At 44.2% G+C, this 20,609-nt stretch overlaps 1 protein-coding gene across 1 annotated transcript in view; it reads left to right on the top strand.

Annotated features, from left to right (window-relative positions):
• MMS19 (MMS19 cytosolic iron-sulfur assembly component) overlaps positions 1-20,609 on the top strand; it is a 466,622-nt gene that overhangs the window by 61,874 nt on the left and 384,139 nt on the right. Inside the window, exon 4 of the mRNA XM_078643578.1 lies at positions 10,107-10,192. Within this exon, the coding sequence (XP_078499704.1) occupies positions 10,107-10,192 (86 nt within the window). The remainder of the gene's footprint in view (positions 1-10,106; positions 10,193-20,609) is intronic.

Here is a 20,609-nt window from a genome sequence, read left to right on the forward strand (position 1 = left end):
GATCCTGTCCCCCAACCCATTCACATTCCAACTCAAAACCGTTAGTTCCCTACCCCCCCATCATCGTGTAGGATAAAGAGTTGACAGTCTTCTGTATGCCGCATGTTTAACAGGTACAACACACCGGTACCATAAACCATACATCTAACTGGTGAACCAAACTTCCCTCCCCAACTCCCCCCCCACCCCGCTGCCCTGCCCATTAGGCTTCAAACTGCCCATTGAAAAAGCAGAGTGCCTGTCACTCTTAACATTCAAAAGAAAGAACAAAAAGGTCAATTAGGGGGAAAATTCCGAGAGCTTCAGGCCGTGCCCCATAAAATCCCCATAGGAATAAGTCCGCAGTGTATATAATCAAACAAATAATATATCTTTCACCCTCTCCACGAGCACATAAAGGCATCCTCCCTTCACGCCCCCAACCCCCCCCCCGCCACAAACCCACATCCACAGGGCACATGAAACAACTTCCAAACAGAGTGGCTAGGTCTCAACTTCACCCCCCTCCCCTTGGTTCGCCAGGTCCGGGTGGCCCCGATTCTCCAGCCACTCCGACACTGTCTCTGATTGATCGAAAAACCGTACTTTATCATCTGCTACCACTCGAAGACGGGCCGGGAACAGCATAGAATACTTCATGCCTCTTTCCCGCAGATCACGTTTCACTGACAGGAAAGTCTTACGTTGTCTCTGCACCCTCTGCTTGAAGTCGGGGAAGAAAGTGATTGTAGCGTTCTCATATTTAAGGGGAGCGTTAGCCCTAGAGCACTGGAGAATAGCATCTCTGTCACGAAAGTTGAGGACTCTGGCCAACATGGGCCGCGGGGGAGCGCCCGGTCTGGGACAGCCCCCCCTGGACCCTGTGTGCCCGCTCGACAACAACGAACTTACTGAGGCCCTTCGGCTGGAGATGATTAAGAATAAGATCCTCAAAGAATAGATCTGGGGCCTGCCCCTCCGACTTCTCGGGTACGCCCAGGATGCGTAGATTATTGCGGCGGAGACGGCCTTCATAGTCATCTAGCTTGAGTTCAAATGCCCTTCGTGAGTTGTGCATTCCTCCGGCCTCCCTCTGTAGCTGAGAAACATCCCCCACAAGGCTAGCGGTGGTGATGTCGACCTGTTTCACTTTTTCGTTTAGTTTCCCCATATCTGCACAAATGAGGTTGATATCTATGGCCATTGAGTCCATTTTGTGTTCAAGGGAGGTCTTGACCCTAGATATCATGTCCATGACATCCTTGAGAGACCGGTCCGATCTGTCCCCAACCTGCGCCCCTACCCCCCCCCCCCCCTCCCCGCCGAGTCTTCCGATAATCTTCCCTTGGGCATATAGTGACGGTGTATCTGTCCAGTTTATTCGATTGGACTGGCTTCACTCCCCTAGTACCGGTGCTCTTCCCCCTCTCCATGCTCCAGCGTGTGTCGTTTGATCTGGGTCAGCCCCAGCCGAGTCAAATGATATTTCGAACTCAGTCACTCCGGGTGCGGGCACTTCAGTACCTATCGTGTCAGAAACAAGCTCTACAGCAGTGTGGGCGCGGGTTACATCGGCCTCCAAAGATCAAGAAACACTGTCAGTCTGCCCATGGTGATTACTCCAATGCACATGCAGCCATCCGATAAAGGAGAGTCACGGAACACAGGAGAGGAGCCGGTTGGAGGAAGGGGGAACCTCTGCACAAATGCGTTATAGGCCCGCGGGACCAGCACCCCCACAACACGGCTCCACTTTGGCAGTTTAGATCAGCATTAAGTCAGGGCCCAGGCGGAAGAGGCATCCAACTGACACTGCAAGTCCATCACCTCTCCCACGCCCCCAAGTCTGGCAGTGCCCGTGTGGAGCCCACAGTGTGAGCTCCAATTACAGCCCCGGGGTCAACTGATGATACTTTTCTCGGCGGCTGCCCAGATCGCAGCCGCCACCACTCCCTCGCCGCCGCTTCCGAGCAAACTGCTCTCGCACACCCAGTGGAATCCAAGGCAGCCGCGTAGATAGCAGGGGCCAGATCGCGGGTAGATGCGGCACCCCAAGGATGTAGTCCCGCCCCCTGGGCCGACCGGAAGTACCTCACTGCCCGGCCGGGTCCTCCACCACAGGTCCCGGCTTATGGGCCTGCGATAGTCGTCGGTGATTCGCCATCCCCACAGCCTCGCTGAGGCAGCAAACAGTCCGGAAGTGAGCCGCACTGGCTCCGACACCCTTCCGGTCCTCGGGGAAATCCTGCAGACTCAGGATGGGTGTGACAGGATAGTTGCAGGGCTCACCGGCCATGGAGCTCTGAGACTACGCGGTCATCTCGGCTCGCGCTTGGCCACGCCCCCTTGGAATAGTATAATTTACTATTCCAACTCCAGCCAATGCGGACACTAGGGAAGGTGTTGGATTTTAAATCCAACACCTCCAAACCCCCCCCCCCCACCCCCCCCTCCCTCCGCAAGTCGTTGTTCCGACTTGCGGAGTAATGGTATGCGGAATCACAACGCGGTCGTGATAACGACCGCATTGTGATTCCCCGCGGAGATAACGTTTCGTTATTAACATTGTTTACCTATTCCTTGTGTATTCTTAAGAAAGTCTGGGGAAAGACAACCCAAGCGTTTTGTCTATACCCGTGTCTACTGAAATTTGCCTTTTGATTTGAATGTTGTAGAATTTGCATCACGGAAGCACACGTTTTTTTCACTACCCCACCTTGTAAAAATGATTTAATCCAGGTGGAATTTGCATTTTAGATTCAGCCAGATTTGGCCCCAGTTAGTGACCAGAATTGTAGTGCTTGCTTTTTGTTGGTGCTTTGTGACATGCACATCAGTGGTGCATAGAAACTAAAACAAAACCTAAAAAACATTTGAGCACTTGCTTCCATATTGCCCAGTCCAATTTATCATATTTTTGCTAAGCCTGAAAGTAATGAAATGGCAAGTTGTCTCCGTATTTTAGGCATTGTACAGGTGTACTGAGCAACAGACCTTAATTGACCTGCACTTGTTAATATATGATTGCACTGGGAGGAAGATCTGGGGATAACTATTGAAGAGAAACTCTGTGCTGGATTAGTCGAGCGCTTCCCCAGAGTATCCAGGAATGCCCAGTTCCAATTGATACATTTTTATGTACTCCAGAGCATACCCTACACCAGCACAAATAAATTGATACTTTCTGATAGAAACAGCCACGTGCCCCCCGCTACGGAGAGGTAGGATCCGAATTCTTGCATATGTTTTGGAGTTGTCCAAAGTTGTAAAGCTTTTGGGGGACGGAGACAGACACATTAGCCGAGGTGACTGAAAGAGAGGCACACTGTACACCAGGGCATTGTTTATTACATTGGTTTCCATATACTTCCAAAACTAAAGTAACTAGTACATTCCAAGATGTGGCACTCTTATTGGCCAAGAGAGAGTTTGCCAGACACTGGAAGTCCTAGGGGGGCCATCTGTTGAGGGTTGGAGGAGAGAGGTCATACGATGGGCAGATTATGAAGGGGCCGTACGACTGAGAAAATCGAGGGTCCTTGGAAGCATCCCCGGCATGGGAGGCTCTGGTGACCCTTTTGAGGCATCCTAACTCATATCCCCCCTACCACCACGTCCCACCACAACTCGCGAGGAGGTGCTGGATATTCCCTGATGTTGTAAGTCACTCAACTACTTCCTGTGGTGCACTCCGACCCACAACCAAGTACTTTGCCCTCAGCATACCGCACCAGAAGGAAGTTGGCAAGACTAGAATAAGTGAGTCAAAATAGGCTACTTTCCCACACTATTAGCATGTTGCATCTCTTATGAGGACATGAACCTCATTCATGGCACGCCTAGAGAGAGGGGGGAGGGAACGAGAGGAAGGTTAATTAGATTGTTTCAGTTGGCAGTGCAATGTATACTGTAGAAAATATTTCCTTGGTTTTAGACTGACAGATACATTCATTTGTACACACATCCTGTTGTATTAGATATGCACTCATGACCAGATTAAGCCTTCTTACACCTTGCTTAGCCTAAAGGAAAACCACTCGATCCATGGAAATGTTATTACTATTGACTGACTGCATACTGCTTTATTTATCACTTGCCATTGGTTTGTAATCAATAAAATCTGCTTGAAATAAAAAAAATACTGATCTTTATTGACCGCAACACTTTGGGGTTTACAGCATGATATTTAAGTCATGTAGCCCTGACTGTGTGGCTACTCTAGACTTCGGGTAAGTGGGAGTTCAATAAAAAATACGACGTCCATCGCGCAGCATCCTCATTGGGAATCTTTAGTCAATATTCTGGAGGCCCAGTGAGCATTAAATTGCATCTTGAAATGCTTCATAGTGGGCTCCGTGCCCACTATTGCACCTCCACAAACGAAGAAATATGGCATTTAACCTGGGGTTTGCCATTCTTCCTTTTCTTTCATGAGAAGGAAGGCTGACGAGCCTCGTATAAAACACTAAAATAATTGCATGATGCCTCTCATGGTCAGAATTTCAAACTCTTATGTACTTGGGGTTTTGACTTAACATATCTAGACAGTACTTAAGTATCCCGAGTACGACCTGTTTATATAACATTGTTCTGCTTTTACACCTGTATGTGTTTCTTTACTTTTGCGTATTCACTTACTATTCAAATAAATGTGGTACTAAACATTTTCCTTCATTTATATATGTTCCCACCTATTTTGGAATACCACCATTCTTGCAGTCCATTATTTTCACGTTAACAGTTCTTTGACTGTGTCGTAATAACTTTGGTACATGTCATTTTGGGAAATACGTTTATTTCATTTGTTTAGCCATTTTTTAGGTCGAGCATTCGAGACCTCTTGTATATACTTTAGTATATACTTATATATACTTATATGTGTATGTACTTTGTGGGCTCTGGAGATCAGCCCTAGGACTTGTCTGCTTCTGCTTAGGGTCTTTTTTCTGTTCAACTGCCTCTTTTTAACTGTCTTGATAAAACGACCAGCAGAGGTCAGTAAAATACCAGAAATGCTTTCTGCTGAGATACTTTTAAAAAACAAATTCATTGCAAATGCCGCTATTTAACTTTCTTGATAGAAAACGACCAGCAGAGGTCAATAAAATACCAGAATCAATTTAGCATTTTCTAGACTCCAGTCCAAAGAAATTGTCTTCCATGAGCACCCGTAGAAAATAATATGTTGTTCTAATCTTGTATTTTCAGTGATATGACCACAGGGGGCCCTGATTTTATGTTAAAAACAGAGCTTTGGACTATACCATTTCCCGCTGAAAGGCAATATTTCTCTCCATGTGTTCCCATACCTGGCGTGTCACGCAGTTTGGTGCTTATTTTCTCTCCATGTTAAAGAACAGTAGATGTTTCAGCACCCAGGCTAACGTGCTGCATAGCTAAATACTTATAAGGTCCCAAAGGCAAAACCGATTGCTTTGCAAATGCTTGTTGTTATTTCCTACAATTTCAAAATGCATGTACCCCATAATCGGTCACAAGGGCTTCAAATGTTAGTAGTTGACCGTTTTCAAATTGTTTTCCCACTGCAAATTTTACTACTTTTTCCCACCATGCCAACTCTTTTTCTGTATGATATCCTTACATTTTGGGGAGACCTTTTAATGGTATTGCCAGTGCATGATGGTTCCCGTAACTCATTCTATGGAGGGTCACTTACCAACAATACATTGCTGTAAGAATTTGGACTATTACTTGGGATGAGTGACTACCGCGTCATGGAATACTCTCAGCCCTTGTCAGGGTGAAACCTCTTAAGTCCCTCAGTTAACCTGACTCCTACCCCCTCGCAGCTATGGCACAGAGCAGGCTGGCTTACCTTTGGGTAATTTTGAAGGTATTTATGCAGCATCAAACAGTTATAAAATCAAAATTCAAAAACAATAAAAATCCCAAACCAAATTAGAAGATTAGTGTAAATTTTAATAAAAAAATGATAAAACTCCAATAAGAGCTAAGAATTTCGAAAATTTAAAGTGGGAAGAGCGTCAAGAAGCATAAAGTGGCTTTGACCGCGATGGAGTGCAAGTCAGAAACACCAAACTGGTTCATTCTGGTCAAAGATTTTACATTGTGACTTTAGTCCTTTAAGTCCCAATCTACCACAGGAGTACACAAAGCCTCCCCCAGGGCCTCAGGGGAGGTACTTACTGACTCACCGGGAGTCAGTCTAACCTTTGACGTAATACAGGGCTATCAAATGTGTAAATTTGTTGACCATCTTGGAATGGGTGATAATCACAGGTTGTCCGTCTAATATAATGGTCAAACATGTGCTATCCCTAATTAAGGATATATTCCCAAGTATTAGCACGTGGCATGTGAGTCACCAAGTAAAAGCCAGATTCTAATGCCGAAATGTGCCCATGTTAATCTGGAAGTAAACATATCGTACCTCCGAGATAATCACATTTCTGATTTTGTTGACTATCTTGGAGTTGGTTGTATTCACAGGTAGTCAAAGGGCCTGTTCTGATCATCCACATGTATTGTAGTCGCCTGAAGGGGGTGTCTGGAAGTGCCACATTTATGTCTGGCACAAGCTATTTGGTGGGAATGACACCTAGGCACGCCTTAACCAATGGGGGTAAAAGTTCCCAGGGCCAACCTACCCACTTTGGGCATTTTCAAGGTGGCTGTAGACTTCGACCGCACTCAACTTCGGCTCTGAGAGCGGGGGGTTTGTATGGGTGGGTAATTCTAGTGTTCTCCCACATCCAACACTAAAGTCCAGTTAGAGGCAGTCACTGTAGCTCCAGTAAACTCGCAGACAGAAGTCTGGTGAAACAAAGCAGGGTTTACCAGCAACCAGACAGTGGATACACAGGAATTGCTTTGGCATCCTTTTTCCCGTCTTTTCAAGTGCGCCCCAAAGTTATATGTAAAACCCAGCAGACCTGTCGAGCAGGATTTGTCATTCAAGCAGGATTTGACATTAATGTCAAAAAAGATGCTCACATCCCCATCCTGCATTTTCTGTCGGCTCAGGGGAGCCATATTTGCACATTCAGGTCAGACCATCGTTTGCTCCTCGGACGTACTGTGCACCTTTTTCAAACCTATTCAAATGCAAATACTGGCTGGCAGACGTGTGAGAGTAAATGCAACTTTCCAAGAACTTTAGGCTGGGTGAAGGTAACTTTCTAAAAGTTACTTTTCCTTAATATTTATTAAAATTCTGACTACTCCATTGTATTGGATTTTTAATAGTTATTAAAAATGTAATTTAATTATTTTTCTAGTTAGTCCCATTCCTGAGATACAGTATTAATGTTTTTAATCTGTACTCTGGTTTTCTATAAGGGACAATTAGGCCTGCAGTAGTGAAAAGTAACCATTGGGCACCAGTCACTGTATGGCCATATTAACATTAGATTTCGACATGCACTACTTTTAAATATAATGCACCCTACCTTGTGGAGGCGGCAAGGGCTACATAGGGGTGACCTAATATTCAAAAGGGAGATTTCGACCTTTCAAAAGGTAAAATTGCAGTGTTTAAACTGTCACAGTCAGTCAAGTTTCAGTGCTAGACTACGACTGAAGGCATGTTTTACACTGTCACTGAAGTGGATGGCATAATAGGTGCTGCAATCAATTTGTTACATTTTTACTTACAGGCCCTGGGCACATCTTGTACATTATACTAGGGACATATTGCTAAGCTACATACACCAATTAGAAATCTTCCATTTCATCCATGTTTAAAGGTGAACACAGGCCCTTTACTGCAGGTTATTAGGGGTAAAGTCCACAGAGGTCAAAAGCCAGCAAAAATATAGAGCTCTGCAAAAGACGAAATATTCGGAGTGACCCACAGGTGCTGAAGTAGGAGTGCTGGTGCTGCTGTAGCACCCCTAAAATAAGCTGGAGTTCAGAAGGTAAATAAGCAATTACGATGTATTTAAATCTTGTTTTTATCTTGTTCCATTTGCTATGTGTTCAAAGACAAGTCAAATGTCAGGCTGTGTCTTATTTCAAATTGCTGCTTATTGTTTTAACTTTGAGAGTGGCGTTTACTTTTCTTTCGCTGACTGCAAAGTTAGAGGATTTTGTAAAGCAAACTGACAATCTTGCTGAGACACAGGAATGTGAAATAAAGGCTATAGGATGAAAGTTTTTTAAATAACTTTTATAGCACAATATTTAAATATCTGTAAATAAACTTTACAAATATTTCAAAACATAGCAGTTGGGAAATTACAAATGTAATTGTGTAATTTTTGTGGAGTGCGATGAAAATCAAGATGTAATAGGATGAAAGCAAACCAAGACACTTTTCTTGGTGAAGCACAAATGATAACTATTTGCTGAAGCTCGCTTTCCACACTTTATCTTCAGTGCGCTATATAGTGTTATCAGGAGTACTGCATGCCATGCAAAGTTTGTTGTCATATTAAGAAGAAATACTTTCTTAAAATGACAATTCTCTACCACGCTATGCTTTAGTGATATATTTGCTACAGTGTGCTCTAAAATGCACCACTAATAAATACCAGACCCGTACTACTTTCCTGCAGAATTGGTGTGGCTCATTTTCTATACTTGTTCTTCACGTGACACTTGAACTTTTCAGAATCCCTATGACTTTGGTGTTGTAATAGTGATGTAAAAGTTTCAAAGTTTCAACAAAGTTTCAACACAAGGCTAATGCTCCTATGAAGAATAGAACGAAAGGCACACTATCTCAAGGGTGGAGAGTACCTTGGGTCAGAGTACCGGCTAAAAACAGTAAGCTGGACTGTTCAAAGTGTGTTCACACATCCCCTAGATGATGTCATGCTTCATCATAGGGCGGTGCTCCTGGTAGGGCCAGCGATGCAATGCCCTACGGGTCCCCCAAAGGTTCATTTGAGCAGAGATCTTTTAAGATGATGCCGTGAGGTGGTTCGTGAAGTGGTGGGGTATGAGATAAAGGATTACAACTGGTAATGGAGATCCTGCACTATACTTTATTGGAGGTCGCCATTCCAGGGATAAAAACCTGTTGGCAGCTGAATGTTACCTTGGGGTTTCCATGGAACCCAGGTAGTCTGAGTGCTGAGACTGTGTAGGAGGGGTCTCCTGTTGTCTCGGGGGAGAGACCTGACTCAGGTCACTCCTTCACAAAAGGAAAGTCGACATGTTTCACACATAAACTGGTCATAAGGATCCACGGCGCTGCATCAGGACAAACAACTGAGCATGTGTAGTGGACAAACACTAGACTAAGATTGGTGCCCAGAGGTGCTACCTACTGTGTGTGAATGTTGTTCTGTATCCATCCTAAATAATGCAAAAATGTAGCCACATCAGGTGGCGCGGAGAAGCCGCATTGAAGCGTTCTGTAGTTTCGGCGTGCTGACCGTGTGTCTGCACCTACCCGTCTTCACAATCCCTGTGACTGGTGTTGTAATATTGATGCCAACAACCCCACTCCAAAATTGTTCTAGCCTGACTGGAGTGACCAAGCAGAAAAGGCGGATTTCCTGCAGTTGCTGTTCGCAGCAACTTTGAACGGGAATGATCTAGCTTATTACTCATCAGAACGTATTATCTCTTTGTCATCTGGTGAACTGTTTTTTGTTTGCCCTGTCTGTGATTTCTTAGCCTCCCAATCATCTTGTCAACTACACAATTGGGCTGCTAGGTAATGTATTGCCATATCTGAGGCGCTCAATACTCCTTTGTCTCCTGGTAGTTTCAGTGTGGTTAATGCCCACCTCCTCCTCATCTCTCCTAATATCCTTTCCTCCAGTATTATTTCCAGGTCCCAAAAGATAGTTCTAGGCACTGTCAACGGTCGATTAGCAAAATAATAAAGTTGCCGAGGCTTTTTTGTCCCCACAGCAACAATTCCGATTACTGCAAGTTGTAGTCTTTTCCAGTGGGGGACTTATGAGCCTAACAAAGCAATTGACTTCCACAAGTTACCCTTAAATATATTATAACATGGTAGAATATTTTTATCCCTAAGGTGTACTGCTTTTTAAAATGTTTGCGCTCCTACTGTTGATAAATGTATGTTCTGATTTTATTTTAATGTATGTTGAAAGCATTGTAATATCCCAAAAATATATTGTGTCCTACCTCAATATGATTGTATACATATAGTGTTTTTTTTTTTACAGTGGAAGTTTTGATTGTGTTCTACGAGAACAGGCTGAAGGACCACCATTTTATCACTCCATTCGTTCTACAGGGGTTGAAGGCACTGGTACTGTATATTTCCCTTTATCCATGCCATTAGAAGCATGTTTTTAAAAGCAAGTAGTTGAGCCTTTTTGTTTATTTGCCTTGTTAGTCTTGTACACTAATCTTCTTTAAATACAATTTTAGCCCATTAGGAATGGATATTGCAATTTATTAGCTGTTGGATATCCAGCAATAGGGGTTTGAGGCGCTTGGCTGCTTACTTAATAGGACAAAGAATGTTCATAGAGACAAACATGGTCGACCTGATGCTTCTTATGAACGGAGCATTCACTGTTATGAAGGTCATATCGCCTGGCTGATCCCACTCACTGATTTTTCAGCAGTGGTTTGGGACCTATCCCCTCTTGATCACAAATGGACTATGATTTAGAAGCGAGAACCCCTGTGTTCAACTACAGGTTGTACAAGAGGTGAATTATTTACAAAAGTGCTTGATGGCATATTTAAAATGCATTCTTGAAATAGATGGGGAACTTCCCTAGAGATGGCTGGATGTATCTTATAAGCAGTCTTGAAACAAATTCCAAAAGTGGCTGGGAGGAAGGAGAGTGTTCGTAAGGCTGGTGTGATGTGGCTTCTGTTTCTTAGATTGTTTAGCAGTAGAGAGTGCCAGAGAAGTAAATTACACAAATCCACCTGTTCTGTTTATTTAGCCTGATCAGAGAGTTGGGCAGTGGCCACCTCTGACTCATCGCCTGGTGAGTAATTTCAGAAAGGGTGGCTCCGCTCTTCCTTGTTCGTCATACTGGAACAAAACCTTTATTTTAATTAATTATTTGAGAATTGCATTTTTAATTTTTTAATAAGGAAACTATGAAATTTAAATGAAATGACTGTTTGCCTTTTTTAAGTAATTGTAACCTTGAATCTTTTAAAATAGGGAAAAAACTCACTATGTAGTATTTGAGTCATATGATGTATTGATGAACACATTTAATATGCACATTTTATTCATTTCTTTTTGTATGTACTTTATACTTTTATGGTCAATTCTTTGAGCTTAATAAAGTAATTCTTGACTTGATTAATTGGTCTTTTTTTGTTTTTCAACTTTTTTGGAACATCACAAAGAGTATGAAAATAATTAATTTAAGGATACATTTCTCCCAGAATGGAGCAGGGAATTGCCTTACATTTTGAGGGATGGAAACTTGGAAGGTTATTATAAGTAGTTGTGATTCTGCTCAGAAGGAAAACAAATATAGGTTTGTAAGTATGGAAAATTGTCAGGAACGTTTCTTTTAATTACAGCTACAAATTTGAAAAGCTGTAATCCTTTGTCATTACTGTTGATAGTGCTGCTGTTTTACGGGTGCCAATTGGATTTTGTATGACAGAAAATTATTGATACCTTATGTTTCTACAAAAATACCAGTCAAGAGAAATCTGACTTATTTGTAAATATGAATGAGAAGGAAACTAGTTTGGTAGAATGTCTTCTACTAAACCGGGTTCTACAACCTACATCACGGGCAACCTAGAGAAGCACTTCCCTTGATGTAAGAGCGTTGAACCGCCAAACCGTATGGCTTCTTCTGGGCACGACCATCTACTGTAGCATTATGCTATGTTGCCCCTTCTGGCATTGTTTAGTTCTCTTGGTTTTGTGGGCTTTCTGAACTATCCATTCCACTGTGGGGTTGAGCAGTGGCAACAACCTACTAATACACGATAATAGACTATCCAAGTTGTCTATTGTTGCAGAATTGCGAGACTCACACAAACAAAACTGTAAGTGATTGGTATGCCATGGGTATATTAGTATATAATGGCGGTGTTGTATGTGTTGTGTGGCCATTGTGTCAAGCGTGGCTTTGAGTAAAAGCAGCGCTACATAGATTGATATCGGTACTCTTTTAATGGCAAAACATTTTTTTTTACTTAGTGCTGCAGGCAGAGCCTGGCCCAAGTTTTCAGTGAAAGCATAGTTTGCATGCTCCACTGTAGCTCTGGCTAAAAGACAAGTCCTGTTCTGGCCCTGAGGCATCCGATGGAATAAACATCGCTGGGAGGGCTTGAATGAATGAATGGGAATTTTTATAGCGCGGACTAAGCCCAAGGGCATCAAGCGCTGTGAGCAGACAAACTTACGGGCACAACCAGCAATACGTACTCAAGCCCGTCTCGCCGGAAACAACCAAGTCTAGAGGGTCTTACGGAAGATTGAGTGAGCTTGTTGACCCGAAAGGGAAACAGGGAGAGAGTTCCACGTCTTGGCAGCAGCCTGTGAAAAGGCTCTTCCACCCCATCTCATCTGTTTGTATCTAGGAACCACGAGCAGATTTTTATTAGCTGACCTGAGGTTCCTAGAAGGAGCGTACCTATGGAGGATATTCTCTATGCCCACTGGGCCCTGTCCATAGTATGCATTATGGGCGAGGCATTGGGTCTTAAGCAAGACTCTACGGTCCACCGGGAGCCAGTTCAGCGAACAGAGCAGATGAGGCAGAGTGACGCTTGGGAAGATTCAGCACCAGCCTTGCAGCGGCATTTTGTACCAGCTGAAAGCGGCGCAGCTGACCCTTGTTAATTCCCAGATAAAGGGCATTACAATAGTCCAGCCTGGCCAATATTAATGCCACAACCACCTTTTTACGAGCTTCAAGTGACAAAAACTGGGACATTTTTGTTATGACTCGAATAAGTCCAAAACATGTAGCAACTGTTCTGGAGACCTGACGAGACATAAAGAGACAGTCATCGACCACCACTCCAAGATTTTTCCCATGGTAAACAGGAGTAGGACAGGTACCCACAGAATTGGGCCACCACTCGCTCGACCAGATGTCAGAGTTGTTCCCAAAAATCAAGACTTCCGTCTTTTCCCCATTTAATTTAAGGTAATTTTGAATCATCCTTGATGAGACAGCTGTCATACAGTCTTAAAGTTTTGCGCGGAGTCCCTGATCTTTTGTGTAATAGAGACCATGATCTGCGTGTCGTCATCATAAGACAACACCTCCAGTCCAAATGATTTCCCCACCCTTGCCAGCGGGGCCACATAAATATTAAAGAGGGTAGGACTCAAAGAGGAGCCCTGAGGCACTCCGCAGACAAGGGGGGAGGACTCAGAGTAAAAATTGCCCATTCTAACGGTTTGAGACCGCTGACTAAGGAATGAGGCAAGAAGGTCCAGGGCCCGACCGCCAACCCCTATCTCCTTGAGACGCTCCACCAGTCTTAAGGGAGACAGGGTGTTGAAGGCGACAGTAAGGTCGAGTAAGACAAGGAGAGTGGTATGCCCTGCATCCACCTGAACTCTAATATTATCCAACACCATGTTGAGAGCAGTCTCCATACTATGAGCCCGTCTGAACCCATGTGGGGAGTCATCCAGAATCTGGTGGTGCCTCAGGTAAGCGCTCAGGTGTGACTTCAGAAGGGATTCAAGGATTTTAGCAGGGAATGGCAGAAGGGAAATGGGGCGGAAGTTTTTTTAATTTAGGGGATCTAAGGAAGGCTTTTTCAGGATGGGCCTAACCATCGCAGCCTTCCAGATCAAAGGATATTGGCCCGAGGATATGGCTAAGTTCAAAACAGCTGTGAGATGCGGGGTCAAAGCCACCTTGGCCATTTTCACAACTTTGAGGGGACAGGGATCCAAAGGTGACCCGGATTTGATACCTTTAAGCAAGAGGTCTACAGTCTTCCAAAGTGAGAAGCTAAAGCTCCCTGGGTGATGCTAGTCTCCTCCATAGTTGAGACACCAGTGAGGCTTGCATGGGCTGCGGTCACGCTGGAGGCCACACAACACACAGGCTATTAGGAGAATGCCCGTCGGCAGCGCCTGCACCCTGCAGGTATGAGGAGAATTCTATTGCTGTGCTTGGGGTCTTTCAGCTCTATTGCAGTAACTGATTTATAGGAGGACATGGCTGTAAACGATATCAGTGAGCGAGCAGCGGCCTGGTGTGCAGCAAGTTGTCGCAGCAGAGCCTGCCAACAAGGGACAATCGTCCTGAAAAGTTTTCCTGTACAGGTGCCCACACAGTTAAAAGAACCTTGGCCCCCTAAGAAGATTCCTCGGACAGGAATAACCCCCCACACGTCGGGGGCAAGATGGCCGCCGATAGCCCGTGAGAGTGGCTGCACTTTCCTCCTCTCCGGTGCATGAGGATATTATGGAGAATACTGCTGAGCTAATAGCCGTATTTCAATGAGATGAGTTTCACTCTCAGACTGCTACTACAAGTTTGCGCCAAGCTCATACCTGATACCCCTGGATTGTACTCTGCTGTAGCTCAAAATAAGGTGGTGAGGCACTGCATCTTCCTGTTCCAGAGAGTCCGGGCTATCGTGATGGCGAAGGGAGCAAGAGTGCTGAAGCCGAAGGAGCCGAAGGACAAGGAGAAGGAAAAAGACATTGTGAATCAGAGTGACCCCGGGATGCCCTCCTCTAACTCGAAGGGAGTAGTACAGCACCGCAGAAAGGCTGCGAAAAATAAAGAGGATGACAACACGGGCAGAGATGAGGCGCCCCTAAAGGAAAGAAAGGAGCGAGGAAATCTGGGGAAGAAAGCACTAAAAATTCGGGATAACGAAGAGGTTTGCCTTCGTCAGCCTACCTTGGTAGAAGCATTTTCTGCTGTAAACGCGTCGAACTCCGTAACCGCTGCTGCTGCTGTAGGCTTAGCACCGGACATCCAAGTGCTCACACCGGCGTTGGATTTGCAAAGAGGTGAACGGCAGGATGTCGAGATGCCGCAGGCAGCGCTATCGGCCCCCGAGCCACGGGATGACGTGACGGAAGGAACAGAGCTCGGCGATCAGCTGGAGTCTCTACCCGAGACAGTGAATCAGACCACGGAGCTTCGGCAACCGCAATTGCAACCGCAAGGAGACCAGAATGGCGTTCCTCTCATCGAGGAAATCGAGGTACTTGGTTTTTCTGATTTGACACGTAGCGAAGTCTGGGCCCTTAATTTAAATGAAGGGGGTGATGGCGAGGATTTGCAAGTTATGGAGTTAGCTGGGACCACGGGTAATGGCAACGGGGTTAATACTCTCCCCGAGACTCACTTGCTCAATCCTGGAAAACAGAATGGAGGGAGCTCTAGCCTCGAGGCAAATGCAAAACAGGTACAGCCAGTTGTACGCCCAAAAAACTACGCTGAGATTGATGCACGAGTAAAGAGAAGAGGGGGGAAAAATACACCTATAACACAAGCACCGCCAATAATTCTTACTAATTCGCCCCCAGGTTCTCCTAGTGACTAATGTTTTTTCTCGCTGGATGACGCCGAAAGTGTTGAAGATGTGTCAGGCTTGACATCAACTCCAGAGGGAAGCAGCCCTGATCTATCTGAATTAGAGTCCACAGATGGGGCAGAAGGAAAAACATCATATAGGGGGAATCCTTCTCGGAACTCACGAACAATTAATAGTAGGTTATTAGCTAATTCAAGAAGACCGGGAAGCCCAATGCTGGTGTCCAAAAAACTGGATTGGGACTACTCCGCTACCTCACAGATCTATTTGGAGGGTGAGACAAACAATCCCTCACACCCATACCCTCAGCCCTTGACCCAAACAGGTAACTCAAATCAACCTGGCACTACTATGGATCTGCTGTACAATATGTTGAAACAGATGCAAACTGAAGCCAGAGCCGAAAGTCGGAGGGCCAAGCAGGCTAATAAGAAAATTCAAGGCTCTATGAGAAAAGTGAATACACTTTATGCGGACATGGCAACAAGGGTTACTGAGGTAGAGGAAAGAACAGGTCATTTAGAAGATGAAGTAAATGCATGGCAAAAATGTAAGCAGGAACAGGAGGAGATGGCTACAGATGTGAAATGGAAGCTCGAGGATTTTGAGAATCGCCAGAGGAGAAATAACATAAGACTCCTTGGAATAGCTGAGGGATTGGAAGGGCAAGATCCTCTCACTTTTGTGATTAATTTGTTTAAAAGCGCCTTCCCGGAAAACAAGACCTGGAACTGGGAGGTGGAGATACAGCGCACACCGCTTTCCGTTTACTCAGAAAAGAGAGCAAGAAACCGACAAACCTAGAGCTATTTTGATATATGTGGGGAACTATCTGGCAAGACAAGAGGTTCTCGAAAAGGCTAAACCAGAGGCAAGGCGCACAGGTGAAGGAGTAACTTTTTTCGCCAGACCAGATTTTTGCCACGCTACCGTGGAGAGGAGATGGCGAATGAGACAATTAATAACTCCTTTTCAAAGTATTGGTGCAGAAGCGTATCTGCTGTTTCCATGTAAATTGAAGGTTGTCATGAAGGGTTCTGCTAGATTTTTCCTTTCAGAGATTAAGGCCCAGGAGTACCTGGCAGAGCTAAAGGACAATGGGAAGGGAGGGCAAAACAACATGGTGGTGGCAGTGCGACAAGGGGCTTCCAAGCAATATAAGAGATAAAAAAAAAGAGGACATACTGGTTCCAACTTGTAAATATATTGCAATTGCTGATTGTTAAATGATAAATAGACAACGAGAACCAATAGTAAGTAGTAAGAATTAAGAAGCAAGCAGTAATCTGAGAGCACTTGATGGATTGTTTAAGATTAGATGATAAGTGTAGGTATAGTCGACAATGCACCAGGGTGGGGGGGGGAGGCGGGCATTGGGGGTTAGGAGCAGTCACATATAGGTCAGGATTGACCTAATTGCCTGTATGGGGGGGGTAGGAAGGGAGGTCAGGGGGGGGGTGTTTTGGTGCAGGACATGGATCAAGGATAAAACATGGGGTAAAAAGAATGATCAGGGGGAAAAAAGTAATATGGATGAAATGTATAAACAGTACAGTTGTGATATTTGGATATATGATAAAAAAAAGTGAATGGAAACTAGAGTAGTCACCTGGAACGTCTGCGGATTAAACGATAGGCAAAAGAGGCAGCGGGTTGGAATACTATTAAAAACCATGAGACCCGATTTTATTTTTCTTCAGGAGACTCACATAGAGGGCTCTAAAGCAGGGCTGCTAGACCAGTTGGGGTTTAATCTGTTAGCTCACTCCAAACAAGGGTCTACGAAACGAGGTGTAGCCATATTATCCAGGAATAAAAGAGTCATAATAAAAAGGAAGCTTGAAGATCAGTGGGGGAGATGGGCCCTGGTAGAATGTATGATTGGACAGGAGTGGGTCACCTTGGCTACACTGTATGGATCAACAGAGGATGACCCAGAGGTGTTGGAATTTCTGGACGTGGAACTAGCGACTTGGGCCTCTCGAATTATCCTTGCTGGGGACTTTAATATAAATGGAGCAGGTGGGCTTTGGCTAAGGGAAGGAATATATATCAGGGGAGGAAACAGAGAGTATACCGGGCACTGACCAATCTTGTAATTAACAATGCTTTGATCGATGTTTGGGGATCTTTAAAGTATAAAGACCCAGGATTTACCTACTACTCGGCTCCACATAAGGTGTGTGTCAGATTAGATTACTGCTTTATTTCAAACTTTCTAATGTCGGGAGTAAAGATTCAAAGACTGCCCAGGATACTATCTGACCACAACCCGTTGGTATTAACAGTAAACATGGCTAGTGGGGGGAAGACAGAGAGGATGTGGACGTTTGAAAGGGGGCTTTTGAAAGATGATCAATATATTCAGCATATGAAGCATTGGATCAAAACATTCTTTGAGATTAACAGAGGAAGTGCTAATACGGGCACCGTCTGGGATGCTTTCAAGGCTGCGGCCCGCGGTGAAACTTTGAGCTATAGTATTTTTTTTCAAAAACAGGAGAAGGCCAAAATTGCTAAACTGTTTCTGGCGGTGGAGGAAGCAGAAGAGGCCCTAGCTAGAGCAGCCACTCTAGGTGGCAATTATCAAGGTGGCTAAGGCTAAAATGGAAGCACAGGAGAACATAGCAGAGAAGGCTGCAAAAACATATCTTATAAATAGGGAAAAATGCTATGAGTGTAGCGAGACGGTAGGGCGCACATTGGCAGCTAGGGCAAGACAGAAGGCAGCCTCTGGCGAGATTAGAGAAATCAAGGATGTGGCGGGGAATACTTTTACAGATTCAGAGGGGATACGTGAGGTTTTTAGGCAGTACTATGCTGTATTATACAGTGAGGGGCACCCTAAGGATCCGGATAAAATAGCTGAATATTTACAGGAGATTCCGATAACGAGCTTATCGGAAGAGGAAAAGCAGAATTTAGAGATTCCTTTTGAACAGGATGAGATAAAGTCAGCTCTGATGAGCCTACCCATAGGTAAAGCAGCAGGCCCAGACCAACTACCTGCAGAATTTTATAAAGCTTTCTGGGAAGTACTCAAACAGGATCTATGTATTACAATGAAGCAGGCTCAGCTAGGAATTTCTATACCAGCGTCTTGGGCCGGGGCTGACATCTTGGTTATATTAAAAAAAGATAAGCCATCTCATATGCCAGGGTCATATAGGCCAATAACTCTCATGAACGCTGACACGAAGGTGTTTTCTAAAATTTTGGCCTTTAGATTTGCAAATACTATTGAGACCTTAGTAAGCATCAACCATCATGGCTTTGTACCTGGGAGGGGAATTACCCATCATACAAGGAAGGTTGTAACTCTGTTTGATGCTGCAGAAGTTTCAGGAGACCCGATGGCCGCGATGATGCTGGACGCGGAGAAAGCTTTTGATCGGGTCTCCTGGGACTATCTTTGGTTTATTCTGAAAGAGCTGGGTTTGGTCCAGGGTTTCTTAAGGCAATTAAAGCACTATATACATCCCCGACAGCTCGTGTACGAGTGAATGCTGGTTTTACCTCTCCATTAAAAATCAGTAGAGGAACGCGGCAGGGGTGTCCCTGCTCACCACTATTGTTTGCCTTGTATATGGACCCATATATACGCAAAATCGAGGCAAACAACAGTATTTCCCCGATCAAGACCTGTAGGGGGGACTGTAAAATACTGGCTTATGCGGATGACGTGGTGATAATTACATCGGATCCCACAGTGGCCATAAGCGAGGTGGAAAGGGAGGCTATATGTTTTGGCAAAATATCTGGATATGCCTTAAACGTTACTAAGACTCAAATCATTCAGAATAGGAACCTGGCATGTAATGATTCACGGGTAGTACAGTCAGGGACATACTTAGGGGTTAATATCACAGCAGATTTAGATAAATTAGTTGAATTAAACATAGCCCCAATAATAGTCCAGATGAAAAAAGATCTGGATGGGCTTGATAATCTGCACCTCTCTATAGTTGGACGTTCGAATATTATTAAAATGATTTTCTTACCGAAATTTCTATATATATTTCTGGCAATACCGTTATTATTTGAAACAAAATGGTTTAATATTCTAGAACACATAACAAATAGATTCATTTGGGCAAAGGGAAAGACAAGGAGGGCGATGAGATTCAAGACGCTACCAAGGGAGAGAGGAGGGTGGGCTTTACCGGATTTTAAATTATATTATTGGGCAGCCGCCTTGCAGTATATGTCTGGTTTGATAGGAGGCAGCTGAAACAGAATGTCAGGACAACCTTGGGACAGTTGATATCTACGCACTGGTTTTAGGAATAGAAGCAGAAAATGTATTTTTGAAGTGTACTGACTCTTCCTATTTTAAAAGGACGAAATTCAAGACGGTAGCAGCCGCCCATAATATCTGGAAGGCCTTCACGAAAAAATATGGTTTAGGCAAATTTAATAGATACACTAGGCTACTACATAATAATATGCTACCTTCTGAGATCTTCTCAGACTCAATATTTGTAAAATGGGGCAGGCAAGGAATCCAAAAATTAGGAGATATAATGGGAATACAGGGAATGCTGCAATTTTCTGAAATTCGGGAAAAATATGATTTGGAACACAGGGATTTTTTTTAAGTTTCTACAAATTAGAAGTTATATGTCAGCAAAAAAAGGTGGACCAGCAGGATTCAATACAAATTCAATTTTGGATGTGATTGAGAGAGGTGTAGGATGTACGAGTAAAAAATTCTATTCAGAATTGATTAATGCGAAACCTGATGACCTAGGAAAGCAGGAGCGGAAATGGGTTACCAAGTTGGGCATAGACAAAGAAATATTTTATTGGTCATTAAAAAAAGGACAAGAAATTCTATGCTCAGCATCACTTCAGGCGCAACACTACAAAACTCTATATTCGTTATACTATACTCCGGCTAGGATTGCGCAATGGGGAGGCAATAGTGGTGTTACATGCCCAAGATGCTCTGCAGATCAGGCGGATATAATACATATGTTCGCAACATGCACTCACCTCCAAACAACGAAGGAAGGAATAGAGCTGTTCTTAAAAAGATCATTGGGGATAGAAATCGAACTAACCCCATCAATAATCATTTTTGGAGTAGGGGAGCGTCAAGCTCAGTTGGAATACGCTAACTTTATTTTTGTGGCAATGGCAATTTTTCGATTAATGATTGCGTCAGCTTGGCTTGAAAAAACCCCACCTACACAACATGACTGGTTGGG

This window comes from Lissotriton helveticus, chromosome 5_1, assembly GCF_964261635.1.
Source record: "Lissotriton helveticus chromosome 5_1, aLisHel1.1, whole genome shotgun sequence".
In the NCBI taxonomy this organism is placed as follows: Eukaryota; Metazoa; Chordata; class Amphibia; order Caudata; family Salamandridae; genus Lissotriton; species Lissotriton helveticus.